The 19,917-nt window shown below is 37.8% G+C and overlaps 1 protein-coding gene across 2 annotated transcripts in view; it reads right to left on the bottom strand.

Moving 5' to 3' along the window:
* Positions 1 to 19,917, bottom strand: part of srrm4 (serine/arginine repetitive matrix 4) — a 62,682-nt gene that overhangs the window by 20,693 nt on the left and 22,072 nt on the right. For both annotated transcript variants that reach the window (XM_084945308.1, XM_084945309.1), the window contains one exon: positions 5,946 to 6,068. In XM_084945308.1, the coding sequence (XP_084801434.1) occupies positions 5,946 to 6,068 (123 nt within the window). The remainder of the gene's footprint in view (positions 1 to 5,945; positions 6,069 to 19,917) is intronic.

The raw sequence follows: 19,917 nt of genomic DNA, 5'->3' as shown, positions 1-19,917 counted from the left end.
ACAGATTTGATCTTGAACTTAAAATACAGACCTTCACTTTTTGAGCTGCAGGGCCTGCTGAGCAATTTTATGATTTCGATTGGGAGATGGTAATTTATTTCTGAATTTAACAGGGATAAAACATAATACTTTAATGTACCATAGCCGAAAGGTAAATTTCATCTCCAGTCCCTGCACAGAGGCAGCTAGTGATATACATCTTGAAGAAGCAATGGGGTACACTCAGTTTTGGTTTCCAAATAATTTAAAGACAGATATTTTACCCTGGCCACCGCTCTGTAATGGTGCCAAAAATGCAGGTGACTGTGAGAATGTGTTTGAATCTCTCCATGTAGCTCATGGATCCTTTATTTCTGCACACATTGTTCTGCGTATAGCCACATTCTCATTATAGTGTGAGATATTCTTGTTATCCATCCTTTCTTCTCTTGAAGTGTGAATTCATCATTATACTGGAAAGAAAATGGTCGTATTCCATGTGCTGACCAGCTTGGTTGCTGTCCAGTGGTCCACTTCATTACTCTTTGAAAATGACTGATGTGGAAAAGAAGATGAAGGTCTTTTGAAGCACCACAGGCCCCCTGAATGGGCCTTTCAAGTGCAGAAGAGACTGAAATTCATAGCAAGGAAATACATGAGAGAGTGACTGACCATATCTGGGTGATACAGAACAACAAAAAAAAGTAGTTATCATAATGGGTATAAATTTGTGGATATTTTCTGGAAATTTACAGACTAAATGGTGCAGTGGTTAACACATTTGCTTGGCAAGCAAATGCGACCTTTTGTTTGCCAAGTCAGAGACACAAATTCCCTTTGTGGATGCATTAGGAAAGGAACAGGAGCCAAATCAAACATGTGGAAATACTTGCTGTGGCAAGGGAGCAAGTAGCTTACGGACTAAAAGATTAATTGTAAAAGTCACTGAATATTTGTGAAAACTGAAGCTGCATTTGCAGCATATATATGTGTGTATTTCTGCCTAACATTAGCCCTGCATGTTCAAATGCTCCAGTTGTTTCAATCTTTTCCCAAATAAAACAGCCATTAACAAAGGCTTTAATAGACACGCACAGTGCTATTTTTGAGTTAAGGCATTTAATGCATTGTTCACTTGTCCACAAACAACGGTGATGTAAAAAGACACTGATAATTGAGAATTAAACCTTGGAAAACATCTGGCATGTCTTAAGAGTGACTTAAAGACATGGGGGATTTGAAATAAAGCTTAAGGATTATGCAAATTACCTTTACTGTACTAGAGCAACAATAAGTTGCACTTGATTCTCTAATGTAATAGAAGTACATAGCAGCTATGGAACAATATAAAAGAAGAAAAAAAACCTAATTGTCGTGATCAAGGTTTCCAGTTCTCTACAGTATAACTTTAATTGCATAAGTGTCAGTGCAAAGTGTGAGCCTCCCACTTTGAATGTGAATGTGCATATGTGTGTGTGTGTGTGTATATATATATATATATATATATATATATATATATATATATATATATATATATATATATATATATATATATATATATATATATATATGAAAAAAAAAAAAAAAATATATATATATATATATATATATATATATAATATATATATTTTTTTTTTCATATATATATATATATATATATATATATATATATATATATATATATATTTTTTTTTTTTTTTTTTTTTTTTTTTTTCACACACACACACACACATATATGTAATGTTGAATTCTCCTCAAAGTAACCAGTAAATTAGAAGCCCTCCTTTGAACAAAGTACTGAGAAAAGTTTCAAAGTGAATAAAACTTGTCATTAAAAAGAGAAACCTTTTAAAAAAAATAAAAATAAAATAATGTTACTAATATTCAGGTGTTATTTTCATTGCTCATCATTTGACTTAAGCTATCAAAATGCCTGCAAATGCAACTATGTACGATATATTTGGAATCATTTTTATGCTTACAGGAGGGTAATTGTTGCCATTTATGTGTCCAATTTAATGTACCTCCCTGTTACACAAACAGAGGTCATGCACATAGTTGAGTGTGATCAGGACTGATCCAGACAGTGACAAACTGCACTCCCCCTTGATATATGCGACCACAGAGCTCTGGAGAGTATGTGCCTGTTTCATCGGATGCAGAAGAGTGTCCTGCTATAATAAATGGCCCTGCTTGGAGTAGTCGGCAGTTTGGGAGCATTAGGAACTGAAATGCATTAGGGCTGATTAGACAGTCCAAGCCCAAGTACCCTCTCCTGGTAATGAGAACGCTTTGTCACTCATTAACACCTCTACCATTCTGGCCTTGTAGAAAGAGAGCACAAGGCAAGCATTTGCATTTCTTCTTGCCAGCAGAAACACTTTCTTTTGATGAAGTTGAGAGAATGAAAAGGAGAATGAGAAAACAGTCAATTGCCAGCTGCACTAGGAATGGTGATTTTGTGAAACAATGGTGTATGAAAGGGAGCTTTTGGGGAACTTTTGATGAAAATATATTCAATTCAACTTTTTTTTTTTTTAAAGAATTGATGTTTTAATCTGAGCCATAATTATGCATGAAGACCATAAATGTATGTGACAACATCTAAGATGTCATTACCTATATTATTATAAAGAACAAAACATGTCTCTCTCCCATGAAGCACTGAAGTACGTTTATTTCAGCTGTAACCAGACACACTTCTATGTTTCTAATGAAGTTCAGACTGTTTTCATTCGATACCCAATTCACTGGAAATAAATCTAAATAGTTTACTTCTGCATTTTGCTCTTTTTGTTATTTGACAACAACTACTCTCAAAAACCTACTCATTACATCAACTTACTATTTCTAGATGGAATCCAGTGTCAGCGGCTTATGGCCTCATGTTATAATTAACTTTTTTTTCTCTGCCAAATTGCTGCAGGCAAATTAGCAAGATAACAATCCACAGAACAAATGTCCTTCTCAACAAAAGAGATTTTTCTCAGGCAATGCTTTGTAAGTGAGACAAAGTATTTGGAAATGGATCTAGCTCGTTAGCCATTTTAATAAAAGGCAATGAAAAAACACATGCATCTAGCCTTGGTGGCTTGTGGAGGATATTTCATGCAATCACATAGCTTTTTTGCGTGTTTTTAAGGCTTTATAGTATGTTATGTTTCCTCTTTTTTTGTTGACCTTGCGGTCAAAACAGCGTGCATGGGTTTCTCTTCCTTCTTTTTTGTCTTTTAATATAAATATAATTTGATAGAATTTACCAGCTTGACCTTTATGAAGTAAAATCTCTACATACACAGCAATGCTGAAAGTTTTTGATTTATTAATTGTAATGGCTCTACAGTGGATTTCAAATTGAAGAAAGTATCAAGATGTGATTGAAATCAGACTTTCAACTGTTTAGGAATTACAGTCATTTTATACATTTTCAGAGGCTCTGAAGTAACTGAATTCACTAACATAACACAAGGATTGTTCTTAATACTTAGATGAAAAGAATTAAGTCATTGCAGTCAATGACTGTGCAAAGTCTACTAAAAATAGACATCATCAAACACTGTGTTTCCTCTGTTAAGATGCTCTGTTAGGCCTTTACTGCAGCCGCCCTCTTGCTGCTCATTTCTGGGTCTCCCTTCCTTCTGTTTTGTCTTCAGTAACTGAAAAGCAGCTCTGCTGGGTTGAGATCAGATGACTGTCCAGGTCACTGAAGAATATCCAATTCTTTGCCTTGGAAAACTCTTGGGTTGATTTTGCAGTATACTTTGGGTCATTTTCCGTTTGCTATGTGAAGTGTCATCTGATCAGTTTTGTTACATTTGGCTGAATCTGAGCAGTAAGCAGAACTCTGTACTCTTCAGAGATCACCCTGCTACTTCAGTAGCCACATCTTCAAAAAACACCAGTGACCCAGCTCCACTGGCAGCCATACATGCCCTATGCCACAGTGTTGCCTCCACCATGTTTAACTGCTTGTTTGCTTCTGATCATGAACTATTACCTGTCTATACTTTTTTTCTTCTGATCATTGCTGTGGCTGGATCCAGGCAACTAACCGCTCTTACTAGATTGTATGATGTCATCTCAACAAGAACAAATTAAGTTGCTGAATTTCATGCAGATGCTACATGATTTAATTACATTCACCATAAAAACATGGAATTATTTAGTTCAAATTACAAGTTTGGATCTTATGCATGTAACAACCACCCAGTTTCATTTTTTTGAGTGAAGGCAGATTTACTTCAAACTTTGAACAAGTACAAAATCCTCACACTGGACACAAAATTCATTTATGTGAAATATAAGGGCGACAAAACAAACAGCAAAAACACAGATAAGTAAGTATGAAAGAATAAAATCAAATCTAACACTGGGCAGCTTAAAGGACAGTAGAGTAGATATGCTATAAATACATCGTCTCCTTGATTACAAACAGAGCTCTGGTTTTCTTGGAGTTCGTTCCACATATGTGCTGCACAAAAACTGAGTGATGATTAATCCTGTTTATTTTTCAATACGGGAACAGGAACCAGGCTTGTGCCAAAACAGCTGAGAGGTCTGGCTTGTTCATTATGGCCTCTAACAAATGTGTTTTTAATCACCTTTTAGCTGTAATCTTACAGTACTTTACTGGTGATACAATTTTTAAAATTCATTTCTTTATTTTTTTGATATAGCATGAGGTTTTGAGAGTTTGACTTAGTTTAGTATCTCATTAAAATTAATGGATGCTTTACTCAAAGTGGACTTCCTTTCATCGTCTCAGCTAGAACTTGTAGCAGTATTCTCTCTAACCTCCTGCAGCTTCTAGCATTGCTGTGCTTTTTGGTCTGAATGCAGCCGTGTTGTGCAAGATTTGACACTGAAAATGCATTCACTTTATTGCTCTAAACCTCATATAGTAAGACCTACAGTTTCACAATAAGATCCCTGCATGAAGTCAAGATCATCTCTGCCACTGTCTGATGAAATGGATACGCTGCAGAGCTGCTGTATAAGAAAGGGTAAAGTCATCATTTAAGAGGTTTACCAAACCAAATAATGAAAAGACTGCGGTTCAGCAATGGTAGAGCTTTAGTGTACGTTCTCAGTACACTGAGGACTACTCTGATTTCTTAGTATTTAAATTTTAAAACGCTGTAACTTGGAGCTGCTGGTGAGAAGGGTGTCTCACAGAAAAGCCTCAGTTCCAAAGATAATAATGCTATAAATCTCTCTCACCGTGCTTTCTTCTATCAGATGTCTTTTCTTGCACGCATAAACCAGAAAAATGATTATCAGAAGCCTGCATGCCAGCGTGTTCTCTGCGCTTGCTGTTAAATTAAAAAAACAAAGAGAAGCAGCCGCCGGGTAAAGTTCATCCAAAGAGAAGAGATTCATGTTTATGATCCGCTCTTACACTTCAGATGCTGCTTGAGTCATGTTTTACATATCACTGCCTGCTTCCCTGCTGTGTAACTGCAACGGCTTTGAAGGTGTCAGATTAATTAAAAAGGTTTCTTTCCAAAAAAAGAAAAAAAGAACGAAAGAACCAACTCTGCCTGGATTGATTTCTCCAACTCTGAATAAAAAGCCTAAAAATGTTCTTCTCTGCATGTGAAGAAGACTCTTGCATCTGAATGACACAGCGTGGAATTCCTTACACCATTTGTATTTCCTACCCCGATAAGAGTGTTTGCTTTTCCTGCACCGGAATATAGAGATTAGCTTGGGTTTCTTATTGAGAATCAGGCCCCGAAGGTGTGTTGGTTTTGCTGTTAAAAAGGCTTTATCATCTACAGAAGCAACAAAAACAAACTTTAATCACAAAACTCAACTGATCAACAATCGTACATGTTTAAAGCCCATTCTTTTCTCAACCTTCTCATCTCTTCACAAGCACTTGTTTTCTTTTAGTTCAGAAAACCCTCCTGATGATTTTGAAGGATTGCTACTTGGCATGTGTGAAAACACAAAGGCTAACTCACCTCCTGGCCCTGCGATGGCTGCGATGTTTACGTCTGTTTCCTTTGATGCAGCCATATCTGTCCCTTGTGTCCACAGCTTTCCTCTCATCGGGCTTGAGCTGCTGGCAGGTTGTTGTTTCTGAGCTGTGGGGGAAGAGAAAAAAGGACAAATAAGATTCAGTTTTTGCTCTCGAGCCTTCAGTGAGAACTTCTCCAAGTGATTTTTGTAGTTGTCCACACAGCTAATGCTTCCATCGCACAATAGTGAGGGGGCATTTAACATGCTTGGTTAGCCTTATTCCCTTTGGTCGACTGGGTATGTGTTTTATTCCCCTCCATTTCTTTCCTCCAGCCACTCTCTAGGAAAATTGGAGGTCAGCCATTTACCATTCAAATCAATGTGTCAATTGAAATACAGTTATTTACATGCCTCAGCTGCCCTGCCATTTTGTGAAATGGTGCTTTCTGCCCTGTGCTGGAACAGTTCTTAAAGTTTTTTCCTTATCTATGACCTACATATATTTAATAAGACGTAAATGCAAAATCAAATCAGACACTCAGATTTTCTGTATTGTTTCGTTTCTTTTTCAAAAGTAAGGAAAATTATTTCTGGCTCCCAAATAATTCTTCCATAAGTCAGGTGTTCGGGTAATTCAACCACTTTTCATCTACAGTGAAATACGGCATAGAATGAATGATTAAATAAACTGAATGATTTGATGTGAGCACACAGTTCTAGCCCTGCTTATTATTCTCTGTTTTAGTCATGGGAGATTTGAGCGTAATTACACATTCTCCTCTTCGTCGAGTGGCTCCCGTCTGATTGTAATGAGAAGATAATCAGAGCCAGAGATTAGGACGTCAACGCCGCCTCCTCCTCTTCCCCCAGCGACGAGCAGGCAGGGCCCGTCGCTTTCTATCTTCCTCACCTTCATTCTCCTTAGCCTCTCAGCATTAGAGGGAGTGCCCCTGACAGGGAACTAATAATGTAAAATGGCAGACTGGGTGCTGCAACATGACCAAGTGTGTGAAAGGTGATAGGGGAGATAAAGACAACCACCGGAAGGATGATTAGTCTGATAAGGAAGGCTGATGGAAAGGAACCTTTAAATAACCTGGTGATTTGGCTAATTTTCTCCTTGCTGATGTAGAGCTGAATAAATGTCAGACCACACTGTCGCCTGGTATTAAGGATGCCTAATCAAATACATTGAATTTCACTGAAGAAAAAAATAGTAAAGTAAAGAATAACATGCCATCGTAATCTCAGCATTTCTTAATGGGGGCCTGTATTATATTCTGATATGGATGCTAAGACTCAAAACGTCTACAATTCTACACAAAACTTGTGTCAAACTCATACTCAAAGATGTATGATTTGTTGTTATAACACAGCAACTAATAGATTCTGTTGAGACATTGTTTTCTCAACTGATTTTTTTTTAGTTTTGGTCTATTGATCAAACAAAAACAAGCACAAAAGATGCAGGTTTTTCTACATACCACAAGCCGACATTATAAACATCATAAGCTGTTATTCACTCATGTAGCAAAGGGAAATGTCAGCGGTGAAACAACTTCAGTAACAGTTCATTAACTGATTTTCAGTATAAAATACAAACACAGAGTAGAAATGATTTATGAGTCATGTGTTTTCCATACAATTTGTATCCACTTGCAAAATATCCCAACCAGTCCAGAATCAAAACACATAATATCAACTGAATGATGGCCGTTCATCTTAATCTGGTGATTATAATGAAGAAAAGGGGAAAAAAAACCCATTATGAATTCTTATAAAATACAAAAGAGTCAAGTAGTGGATGCTAACTTTCCCAAAAGATCATTACAAAAATGTACAAAAACACCATTGATCTCAAAAGGCCAGTCATCACACACACACACACACACACTGAATCACTGTATCATAAATCCACTGTTTTTGTGAGCAATGTATCCTGATAGTGCTGTATTATATGTAACTATGTTGCTATCTGTAAGTATTTTAACAATATACACAATTCACTTTAGACACAAGCACGAGCTGAAAACTGCTCTGCCCTGTTGAACTCTCCACTTTATGTCCCTGAACAAAGAGCAATTTTCTTTTACTGGCCCCATTTTGGCTTCTTTGTTATTTGCTGTCACTCTAAAAGAAGCAGTTGATGACTTTTAAATGAAATCAGTTTTGCTATCACAAATGCACATTCCCTTGATCTGGCTCTGCAATTTATGGCTAGAATTTTACAATAAGCACCTGGATTTATTGCAAGCTGCTTGTATCTGTCAAACCAAACCTCGTGCTTCTTCTCTCACATGTTCACATGAAGTCCTTTATTCTAATTTATAACCAGACATCAGTTGAAAGTATTTAAAGGGAGACTTCCAAGCACCAAAACTGCAAAAAGCAAATCAAAAGAAATACTGTGCATCTTAAGTTAAGGTGCTTGATGACAAAGTATTACATTAACTCGGGATCTGTTTACCATAAAAATAGGTGAAAGAGTCACAGGAGAAGCTCAATTTTCACCCAGAAAACTTAAGTTTCAGAGTTTTTTGGGGGGCTGTTTCTTGTCGTTTAGGTCATTTTATGTACTAAAACAACCTGATAATGGCTTAGTCACCATAACTACTCAGCTAAGCATAAAGAATACCCTTTAACAGTGTAAAACACAGAGTTGGTCCCTACAATTTGGGTAACTTTCTGTTTATTACACATTATAGCCTGGTACAGTGGTACAGTAGGTGCCAACGAGCCATATCTGCAGGAGGGATCACAACAGACTTAGCGGGCTGATAAAATTCAAAGTGAGTGTAGCATCCCACTTTTTGACTTTTTGAACTCTTTCTTTTATTATGTGTGTCAAGTTGAACGTGTGTGCTGCAGGACATCTCCTTTGGCTGTGTTTCGGGAGGGAGCAAGAAGTGACCATGCTGTGATCAACTCTTGTTCCAGTCTTTGTCACAGAGGGAGAGTCTATCTCCTCTCAACATGAGGCTCCCTTGCTCCATCGTTCACCACTGATGCTGACACGGACAGATGGTACACAAAAACATGCTGCAAACAAGATGACAGTGCTTTTTTTTTTAAGGCCCAGTGGCTGTGATTTCCCCCTGTGCACAATTCCAAATTTGAATGGGGGACTGTGTGTGGTCAACAGATGCAGAAGTAACTATATCAAAATATCAAGCAAGAGGTAATTGGCTGAAATAAATTATTATCAAATTTCTGTATTAATATTAAAATATCTAATGCCATGATGGTGCAGGGCAGGGAAAGATGGGCTCCTCCCTAAAGCAGGACCTGTATGGTTTTAACAGAGGACATCCTTCCATCTGTTTAACTTTCAGTTAGAGATGGGTGGTCTGATATTATATAATTATAATTCAAAATATAAGTATGCTGCTTTATTTTGGGATATCATCTGCTTTTTGATCCTCATCAACTCATAAAAAGTTCCCAGGCGAATGTGACAAAATATGTTCACAGAAGGCAGCATGGTGAATGAAAAAACTGTGGTGAGAAGACCAACAATGTAAGACGAGTCCAACTAAATGTGTGAGGAGAATTGTTATTTGCGGCGTAGATTATGAGTTTCCCATAAAATAAAATCTTTTGGCAAGTTTTCCTACTTCTACTTTCAGCTGTGTGCTGAGATAATCATAAAACATCACAGACAGCTAGAGTCACAGAAGGATCGTCATAGTTTGTGTACAGTTTCATTGTCCACACCCCATTTACGATGTAAAATTGAGATAAACTGCTACAATGTCTGCCAGGAGCTAGTCAGTAATCTGCCAGCTGCTTTACACACCGCCAGCACACAGCTGGGGGTCTCAAACTCATAACATCGGCTGACACTGTTCAGGTGTGTGAGAAGCATGCAGCCAACCATTAAACCCACCTGCAAAACACCGCTGCACAGCTCTGATGTTTGCATTTCAAATGTGTCGAACGTCTCTCTGACGATTAATACAGATCGCATTCTCAGCTGACGCAATTAAATTCTGCAAGATGTTTTCATGTTTTCATCCGAACTCTGCTATTTCAAATCAAGTTTTTACTCAACGCGTGTGATTAAAACTGCTGCTTGACAATTCAGCAAAGCTTCTGTGGCAGCTTCAGAGCGCTCAGAGCCGTGTCAGTTTAGAGCTTCTTTGGGGACACAACAAAACACACATCACTTGAATGCAACCTTTTCCTTCTAAACCATACGTGTATAGATACCCCACTGTGACAGAATGAGATCTTACAAGATAGCGCTAAGAGACACCCAAGGTGAATTTGTGCATTTTCTAGTCTGTGATCTCCTGAAAGCACAAACAGATAAATGCACTCCCTCGCTGCTGTGTTATGGTCTCTCAGCATAAATGATTGTACCCTGACAGCCTCTGCTGCTAGCATAATTAACCTTTAATTACACATATTTGCAAGTATATTGTACAAGTAGTATCCATATGTACTTTTGAATTTCCAAAAAAAAGCAAACAAAAAAGGTGCGCTTCATTATGAGCTCTTGCTAACTGGGGAGATATTAACAGTTTTACAGGAATAGTTCAACTATTTGCTTTTACTCCTGCAAGCAAATAGTTAGCCTTTTTTAATATCCCCATATGACAAGTTTCATAACTATATTTTGTCTTAAGCAACAACAAGCAGCAACAAACCAGTACCAGTAATACCTTAATACAATCTAGGATCCAGCATTCAAAAATCCATATTGGCTGACTTTCCTCTCATTTTGGTTGCCATGCCATCCTCACAGGTGCACCGTCTTGCTGAGTGAGTGAGCCAAGAAGACTCATGTCTAATCGAGCAAGTGAATAACAAACTGCGCCAAGCAAGTTAAGGGATACGTGGAAAGATCAATACTGCTAATGCTAAAGCAACAACAGGAAAACAACATCTGGCGCTCGATGGATGATATGTCACTTTGTGACACAAAGGAAGAGGATTTAAGGCTGAAGAAGATTACTGTTAAGCATTTCCCCCCATCAAGTTAATTGTTAACACCAAGTAAAGTGCTCATAAAAAATCTTTACTTCAGCAGCACATGTATTGGTATAAACAATCCCTCCCTATACAGTGAAGTAGCCCTTAGTCCAACAGCCCAAATACCGTGATTATTCAGAGTGGAGGGTTTCCCCTCTAACTCACTAGCTTATAGACATGTCAAGAAAAGTGTAAAAAATAACAAAGAATGAGGGAGGACTTGTGTGACCTTCACCCTGAGAAAAAGAATCAGAAAAAGACTGACAACAGTGCAGAAGTGATGCTTTTATTTTTTCTGTTTCCGTAAATGATTTAAGAGTTTCCAACTACTCATGTGAGATTCAGGGTAGCTAATAAACTTTTCATTATCCCTGTCACAGTGACTGGGAGCAATTGATTATCATTATTACAGGAGTGATGATAGTTGAGATAATTACTAGAGAAAGAGGTGATCTACTACCACAATTAAAATCCCAACACTGTGGTCCCAAGTCACTTTGCTTTAATTTATACTGAGAGTGTTTATCTATGTTTTAGACTCAAGTGAAGAGCAACTTTATCACCATCCAAAGGACAGAAGCGAGCAATTAAATCCCCACAAAGTGAATGAAACACATCTCTCACGTGGTTAAGTCTTAAGGCACACACGACCTGCTAAAACTGTTCAATGAAAAGTTAAAGTGGATACTTTTAGGTCAAGTGTTATAGATTAAATGTCAAGAGATTTTTGAGGCAATCTTTCAGCTGAAGAAACACACAAACAGGCCTGCAATTAACTAGTTCTAAACAATTAGCCACATGAGCCCCAACCACTTCATTAACACTGCAGAAAGTTGCTGGTTTGAGCACTAAAAGTTTCACAATCAGGAAATGGCATAAAATTATGAAGTACTGATTTAAATGAGCTTCTAAATATGAGCATATATTTTGCAAAGTGAAATATATCCGATTGTAAACCCCCATATGTTGCTGTGACAGTCCAGTTTCCTCTATTGATGATGTAAGGAGGCGGGGCATAAAACTTTGGGCAGGGCAGATCAATAGGAAACAGGAAACATTTCAGTCTATATTATATAGAGGAGGCCTCTATTGTGAAAGCATGCTCTCTAAAACATGTCAGCCCATGTTAAAATGTGGTTTCATTTGTTTCAGCTACCAAAATCACCTAATGTTTTCACTCCACAGGGGAGGCAATTTTTCTCCTAAATGTGCGCAGATGGGTAATAGATTTTTGGTGACATTTCTCCTACCAGCTAAATTGCAGCTTTGGATGCAAATCCTTTTGGGGGATTGAGATCAGCCCTAAATTGGCCGCCTCTTCTTCCATACTACGCATGAAGGGAAGGCAGAATGATAGAAGTGAATATCAAAGATGTAAGCCCCAGCTATGAGGTATCAGTGGCTCCAGGCAATTTTCCGTCTTTGCTAGTTTGCTCCAAGTCTAACATTAAATTTCAGCATAAAGCTTTGACAGCACCTTAGGCTGCTATCATGTAATGATGAGAGTAAGTTTTCTCTTTTCTTTTTAATTTTAAGGACCATGATTTATCTACAAATACACATTTTTTATTATTGAAAAGCTTCCTACAGAGTGCATTAAAAAGTAATTCATTTAAGCAACTTGTGAACTGTTTTTATGCACTGGTATTTAGAATTATCATACTTTTTAGTCAAAAGCACCTGATGAGCATAAAAACTGCATCACAGAAGATGAAACCAGTGGCTTTTATCAAAGATAGATTTCACTGTAAACGTCTAAAGTCAAAAGAAGTTAAATTAGTCAATGTTTCACAATAAATTTAAGAATTCTCTTTCCCAAAAATACCTGGACTCCAACTGAACTCAAGCCATCACATTTAAATGCACTAAGTGATATTTTTCACTCACCAGGCTGAAGAGGCATGTTTTAAACCAAACCACAGTCTTTTCCCAAACCCAACCAAGTAGTTTTTCGTGCCTAAAACTAACCAGTGAGTGAAAACAAAAGTCAAAAATTGTGTGCAAAAACAAAATTAATAGGCAAGTGAAGTCTTAAACAAAAGTCGACTAACCAGCAGACCTGTGACTTAATCCAATATTTGTCAGTGTCCTGTATTACTGAGGCTTGTATGTCAAGACACTGATGCCAAAGTACATTGGGTGCATTTACAAAACCAGCAGTGCTGGGTACAAGACATTACAAAGTAAGTTACAAAGTAATGTGTTACTGTAATCAGATTACATTTTTGAGTAACGCAGTAATGTTACATTTCACTGTACTAAATTACTTTCAGGACAGAAACAATTGCTTTGTTCTGCTAACACAACTTTGGCTTTTTGCAGCCATCTGCACAGACAACAATGCTTGCACACAACCATTAGGTGTTGTTGTGTTGATGTGTGGGACAGTAGCATATAGGTTTATATTGTTACCTGGTAATTACATGATAATAAGTGTAAGGTCAATTTCATCATAATTCATTGTAATGAATTATTTTATTCCAACAAGTAATTAAATAACATACTGCAGTACTTTTAAGAAATGTAATGCATAATACATAGAAGTTTCTTGAGCTATGAATGCAACACTGAACACCAGCAGAACAGTAGTCATGGAATGAGAGGAGGACACAGAAAGTAAAAAGAGGGAATGTTACTTGTGCATCGGTATAACAAATACATTAAATGCCATTAAGTTGTATGCCACTGAAACATGATCTTATTGTTAATGCATATTTACTTAATGTTACCCGCTGATATTTTCGGTACAAGTACTTTTTTTTCTACCATGGTCCATGCATTTTTGCTCAAAACAAATGGGATCATTTAGTTGTATGGACTATGCAAAGTTCACAACATGGCTTTGTAGTTAAATTAAAAGAACTGATTCTGATTAGTCCAATTAAAATGTCTACATCATTTGTGAATATGAAATACACTCATCATCTTTGCCTCACTATCAGCCAATCAAGAATAGCGAGGCCTTTACCCTTGCAGCGGGTGAGTACCATGCGTGCCAGAGTGACTTTGAAGACAAGTGAGGTTGTTTTATTCAATTATTGTGTCCTGATGATAAAATGGGAGCAACATAATGGCTTGATTAATTTCCTTATCACGGTGAGCACAAAGAGTAATTACAACCAAATCCACCGCTTGGTGAACCACACATCAATCAAATTAAAGCAGTCTCCACTCGGCAGCAATCACTTTCAAACAGAACAAATGAGTCGATTGGCTCAGACCCCCGCCTCCGGCCAGAGAAGTGTTTACCTAAGAACTGTAACTCCAAGCAAAGGTTACTTAGGTTGATTAGAAATCTCTGAATATGTCAGAAATTTTAATAGAAATTGTGTATGCACAATTATAATGTCGGTATGAGCGAGGTTGTGTAGAACCTGAGTGGTGTTATGTGCCCAAAGCAATCATTATAGCTCATGACAATCTCGACAACTGGCAGCTACAACCTAGCAGGAAAGAGGTTTAGAAAAGCAATCAAATGTCAGCTTATAATAACGTTGGGGCAACTCCATTACCATTGCCCATACAAAGTACTCATGGTCCTTATTGACTTAGCAATTCCTATAAAATTTAGCCTTTACAACATGTAAAGAGGCATGTTGGAATTTCTTATAATTAATGGGGCCTGGTTTAAAGAGATCAGCTGAATCTCTTGGCATGTGAGGTCAATGCAGAAGGAAAACTGAACTCTGACCTCGGCATTCTGTGATAACATGACTGCTCATTAGGACCATGGCGTGGAGAGCTCAATCCACCAGTGTCATTTTTTTTCTTTTTTTAAAGCCTTATTGAATTGGAAAAAAAATTCTTCCCAAGTTAAAGTTACAGTATGTTGAGTAAAGTAAGTAAGTTGACAGTAAATACTGCAAGGCACAGAGTTACTCTTCACTATCAATATCAGTCAAGTCAGTCATCTATCAGTCATCAAACCACAACCAAATACTGGTGATAAAGCAAATTAGTCATTGTCTTTCCCTCAAACTTTGCTTATTTTGCATCTGACAGTGTATTTCATCTTTGAGAGAAAATTGAAAAACATATTTTCATAGACTTACTTGATAAAGTAGCCAAACAAATGAAAAAAGACCAAATGAAATTAAATGTAAACAAAAATGAAATAATGCTTAGTTTGAAAAGGTAACAATTTAGAACATAAGACAGAACATTTTACTTTCAAATATCAGGGTATCTGTAAAATCATACCATGCTGTCCCTGAAGCTAAGGCTACCAAAGACCAGCTCATTGAAATTAAAATATCTCTGGATGTTCCTCTCCAGAGATATGTAAATGAAAACTGGAACATCAACTGGAGGAGGAACCCTTTCGGAAAATAAATTCATGTTTTTAGCCAGTAAATTAAAGCCTAAGGGCTTCACTTGACTTGGGTAAACCTACTGCATTTTATTCGCAGCTCTTCTATTTGCCCTCTCTCAGTAGGGCTAAAAATCAAATCAAAGCACAGTATTAGCGCTCAGATTCACAAGAGCTGCTGGAACTGTGGTTCATTATCGGAGCCACTACAGACGGAGAAGAGAGGAGAACTTGTAGGAAGGCATACTGGGGTATCTTAACAATTGGTTAACATCTTAATATGACATGCTGTGACTGCTCAGAGTGTATGATTTCAGCATAAAATGTCTAATTGGAAAGTGACATGTGAAATATAGCTGCAGCACTTCTAAATTGGAAGCTACACCTCGAGGTTCCAAAAATGATGGCACCATTCCCTGCTGCTGCTGCTGCTATACATTTAATTCTTGTTGAATGTCAGAGAATGAAAGGCTACATTTATGCCAGTATGGTGCATGGAGACAAAGCCAATGGGGTAATTGGCAGCAGTTGACTTCCAAAAGCAAAATATTTTAACACAGGCAATAAAAACTGCTCAACAGCAAATAGATAAATCCAACTGATTAGCCCATAACTGTCCACAAATGCCAACATTTTGCTTCCGACATGGCCAAACGCAACAATACTACTTTAGAGGCAGCAGAATTTTAGCAGTAGAATAGCTCCAGAATCAGATGGTCGGTCCTCACTGCAAATATTGTTAACATCTAAACTGGTAGTGTTTCTCATCTTTCACCCATCATCACGTGTGCATCAATTACTTGCTTCTAAATTGAGTTAGAAGTGATTAGAGGGTTCGTTGTGCAAAGGCGGAGAGAGGGAAGTAGGCATAGTTTGGTTTAATTAGCAGCTTGTGAGCTCCACTTCCTCATTGCACTTCTTCCTGTGTGAAGGAGATTACTGAAGAGCCTTCTGCAGATGCTAATGTACGTGGAGAGCACTGAGGAAGAATCATTGTGAATCCCATGTTTAATTAGCACAACCATGTCACCAGAGATGGAGGAAGCTGCTGAATACTAAGCCTCTGGATGACTGACAGGCGGTGTTCCTGAGTTCGACCAAAGAACAAGACAAAGAAGTTGAATCTTTTAGAAAAGTTGGATGATGGAAATTGTCCTGTTGTGAAAAGGAACTCATTTTGCCAACAAAGTCTAATTTCACCAGTCAAACAGGCAGCTGACAGATGTTTTGGGGATTGGACATCTCTGTTGCTCCATTTTTCAATGTAGGCCAGAGAGATGGAACTGTGTTTCTGTGAGAGCACATTTGTGAGAGCACATTTCTCCCAGTTAATTAAGAGAGTGGAGTAGAAAATAAAACTACCACCTGGCTCAAACTTTATCAGCCAATTACACAAGTAAAATTTACCAGCAACAGCAAAGAAAACCATAAATAACTATTTCCATGACACTAAAGCTAATTTAAAACCCGATTTGACAGACCAGCAGCCATAGCTGTCTGCGTTAAGGACCTTCTGAGCCGCCTTTCCCCACTTGAGTCTCCAATTATCCACCATCACATTTCCTTGTAGTTGCTCCATGGGAATAATTCTTAGCATTAACTTAATAGTTTCTCCACACACCTGTCTGCATGCACAGACCTCAATGAGCAAACAAATTATGACCCTAGAATTTGGTATTTCAGTCTCTCCCCTACTTCTGCCTTAATGAGCTGCTGGCTTTCCAAACTAATTTGAGTCAGAGGCGTATGAGGTATGCAGCCATCATGACAAGATGAAACTCAATGGGACAGTTGACACCTGGGTGTGGAAAGAAGAGTGGGAAAACCCCTGACAAGATCTTGATCTATGCTAGTAATTAGAAAATGGGTTGAGAGTAGACAAACATGTTCCATTGCTTTTGATTACAGTCTCTCTGTATTTCTTCACCTTCAGCTCTGAATGCTTTTACAATGCTAAATAGCCATATAAATAATTCATGAAGCCCAGCTTATGACCACGTTTGAGAAGATCTGTTCCCTCATTAGGTAATCAAGTGGCCCAGAATTTTCTCTGTTTCTTTCTGTAAATAGATTTTACCTCCTATTGTAGAAATAGTGTGCAATCATTGGGAAGGGTGAAGCTTAAGAATGAAGAAACCTCTGGATTCCTGTTCATTCTCTCATGTCAGTATCCCTACTGTTATACATAGGAAAGACTGCTTGTCATACTTTACGAAGAAGAGGATTTAAATCATCTGCACCTGTCTATTCCCCCTCACCTGTTCTCATTATAGTTTTCACATTATCCACTCAGTTCTATCATGCCGAGTCTGGCATTGAGACATGGACAGGTGAGCAATCCCCATGATCCCTCCTCATGTTCTCATCACTGCGCCATCCTGTGCCACCTACCAGGTGTGGTGCACAGGCAGATGGAGGCACAGCATCCAACAAATCCAGCAGATCTACCATTGTTTTGATGCTATAAATGTGCCTCATTGAATGGCATCACATGCAACCCGCAGCCAACAAACTCCCCACGCTTTTCATATGCTTGTATAAAACCTCCAGGCTTGTTCGACTTTGTTTCTGTGCTCCTTTAACCTTCTGTCTCTGTCTATTTGAGTCTCATCCAAAAAAGTGGCAAATTCCAGAGTCCCATAGCACCTACTGTCTGTGGTGTAGCAGAGTCAGGACCTTCTCCCACGATTTCTGCTGTACCCTGTGGGTCATGGATGTCACATCCTTAGTGTAATCTCTCTTTTGCCAACTCTCTTTGCTTTTTTACTCATTTTTTTCTTTTCTATTCCTCACATTGTCTGTCTGTCTCTCTCTCTAGTTTACCTTCAGTCATATTTCTCTCCAACTCTGTTAAAGAAGCAATTTTAGACATTGTCTGCAGCATGAACATTGCAGGCTCTATACATCATCTCAGTCTACCATGTTTACTACCAGTGTTGGTCAAGTTACTTGAAAAAAGTAATCAGTAACTAATTACTGATTACTTCCCCAAAAAAGTAATCCCGTTACTTTACTGATTACTTATTTTCAAAAGTAATTAATTACTTAGTTACTTTTTAAAGACACGATTTACAACCTGAATAGGTGATAAAGCGATAGATCTGTCACCCCAATTCTACTTTTTCTGCATAATCCATCATACAAAATGTAATCAAATGGAAAAGTCTCTTTTTTTAAACTTGTTTTATCCGTTTTAATCTTTTAACTTTATGCATCAAGCAAAAATTTAATTATATGCACCATTCTCTGACTTGAAGAAATTAGTTTAACATTTAAACCTATTTTCTGCACATTCCAGCACATAAAATAAAATATTTTTTGTGTTTACACTCACTCTTTCAAATAGATGCAAGTAAAACACAGCAGAAAGTTAATAAAATCAAAGACTAGCAGTCCTGTTGCTCTATTTTCACCTGTAAAGCAGGAGTGGGGTAGGCGGAGGTTTACCCTGGTGCAGGTGTGGCGCAGCGGTCAGTGGAAGAATCCGCGAGTTTCTCTGTGAATTTCCCATTACGTCATAGCGCACTCGGAGCTTGTTTAGGTTTTTTTTTCGGTGTAAAAAGAAGTTTTCTTCCCATGCACAACAGACGCTAATGTTTTTGTCACTTTTTATGGAATCAAACTCAAAGTAAGGTCAGTACTTCCACGCTTTAAACGCTGCACCTCATACTCTCTCCCGCACTCGATATATGATCCATTGTTGATCTGCACACAGCTGTTGTCACAAACGTCGCACTCGCTTACGTCACTGTCATGAGACATTCTCGCAAAAAAAATCACGGTTTTAGTAACGCAGTAACGCAGCGTTCCTACGGGAAAGTAAAGGTAATCTAATTACCGTTTTTGCAATAGTAATCCGTTACTTTACTCGTTACTTGAAAAAAGTAATCAGATTACAGTACTGCCCATCTCTGTTTACTACTCACACACAGGGAGTGAGCCTTACTTCCCCGGATGACAGTGATTTGTGGAGCATGTATAAAAAGAAACTCATTGTCTACCTACTCTACATGACTGTGCTTGTATATACAGTTCATGCATAAACAGAAGTGTGTACTGCCGCTGGTTAGAAGTGGTACATATCAAGTTTAGCCCTCAGGGAGACTTATATTAGCTACATGCAACCTAACATTCACATCTAAACTAATCAACAAAAAATTGGAGCCGGGCATTCAAAATGTGGCGACTACAGAGAGCAATCAAGACACCCGCTGAGTTTCCCTTCCTCCACCCACTTCTCCCCCTTGATGCTAATCAGCGAGGGAGCTGCTGGCTGTCTGGTAGAGCTGATCTGATTTGAGACAGAAATGCCGTTAGCTAGTGGGAAGAAAAGGCAGAGTAGCCTACACAATATACCATAATCAGAGGAGGCATGCTGATCCAGTGATGGACTATGAATAAGTGCTTGCCATGTATTCTCCTAGAGATAGTTTGGTCAGTATTACACATTCTTTAAAAGTCAAATACAGGGATACATTTTGTCAGTGTCTGAAGTGTATAAATATGGAAAGTGTCAAATTAAAAAGACGAAGATACTAAAAGTACATTAATATGGCTATGAATTAGTTTGTTAATTTGCTCAAATACATGATAAATAAATATAGAATTATCTTTTTACATTTTTCACATTTCTTATTGCTAAAATTGACATTTTTAACTAATCCAAGTTTTTTAAAAAGTGAATTATTTCA

The sequence above is a fragment of the Perissodus microlepis genome, chromosome 12, assembly GCF_051167445.1.
Source record: "Perissodus microlepis isolate ML-2025 ecotype Zambia chromosome 12, ASM5116744v1, whole genome shotgun sequence".
NCBI classification, from domain to species: domain Eukaryota; kingdom Metazoa; phylum Chordata; class Actinopteri; order Cichliformes; family Cichlidae; genus Perissodus; species Perissodus microlepis.
The sequence above is the reverse complement of the archived record's forward strand: the minus strand, read 5'-3'. Positions and strand labels throughout refer to the sequence as shown.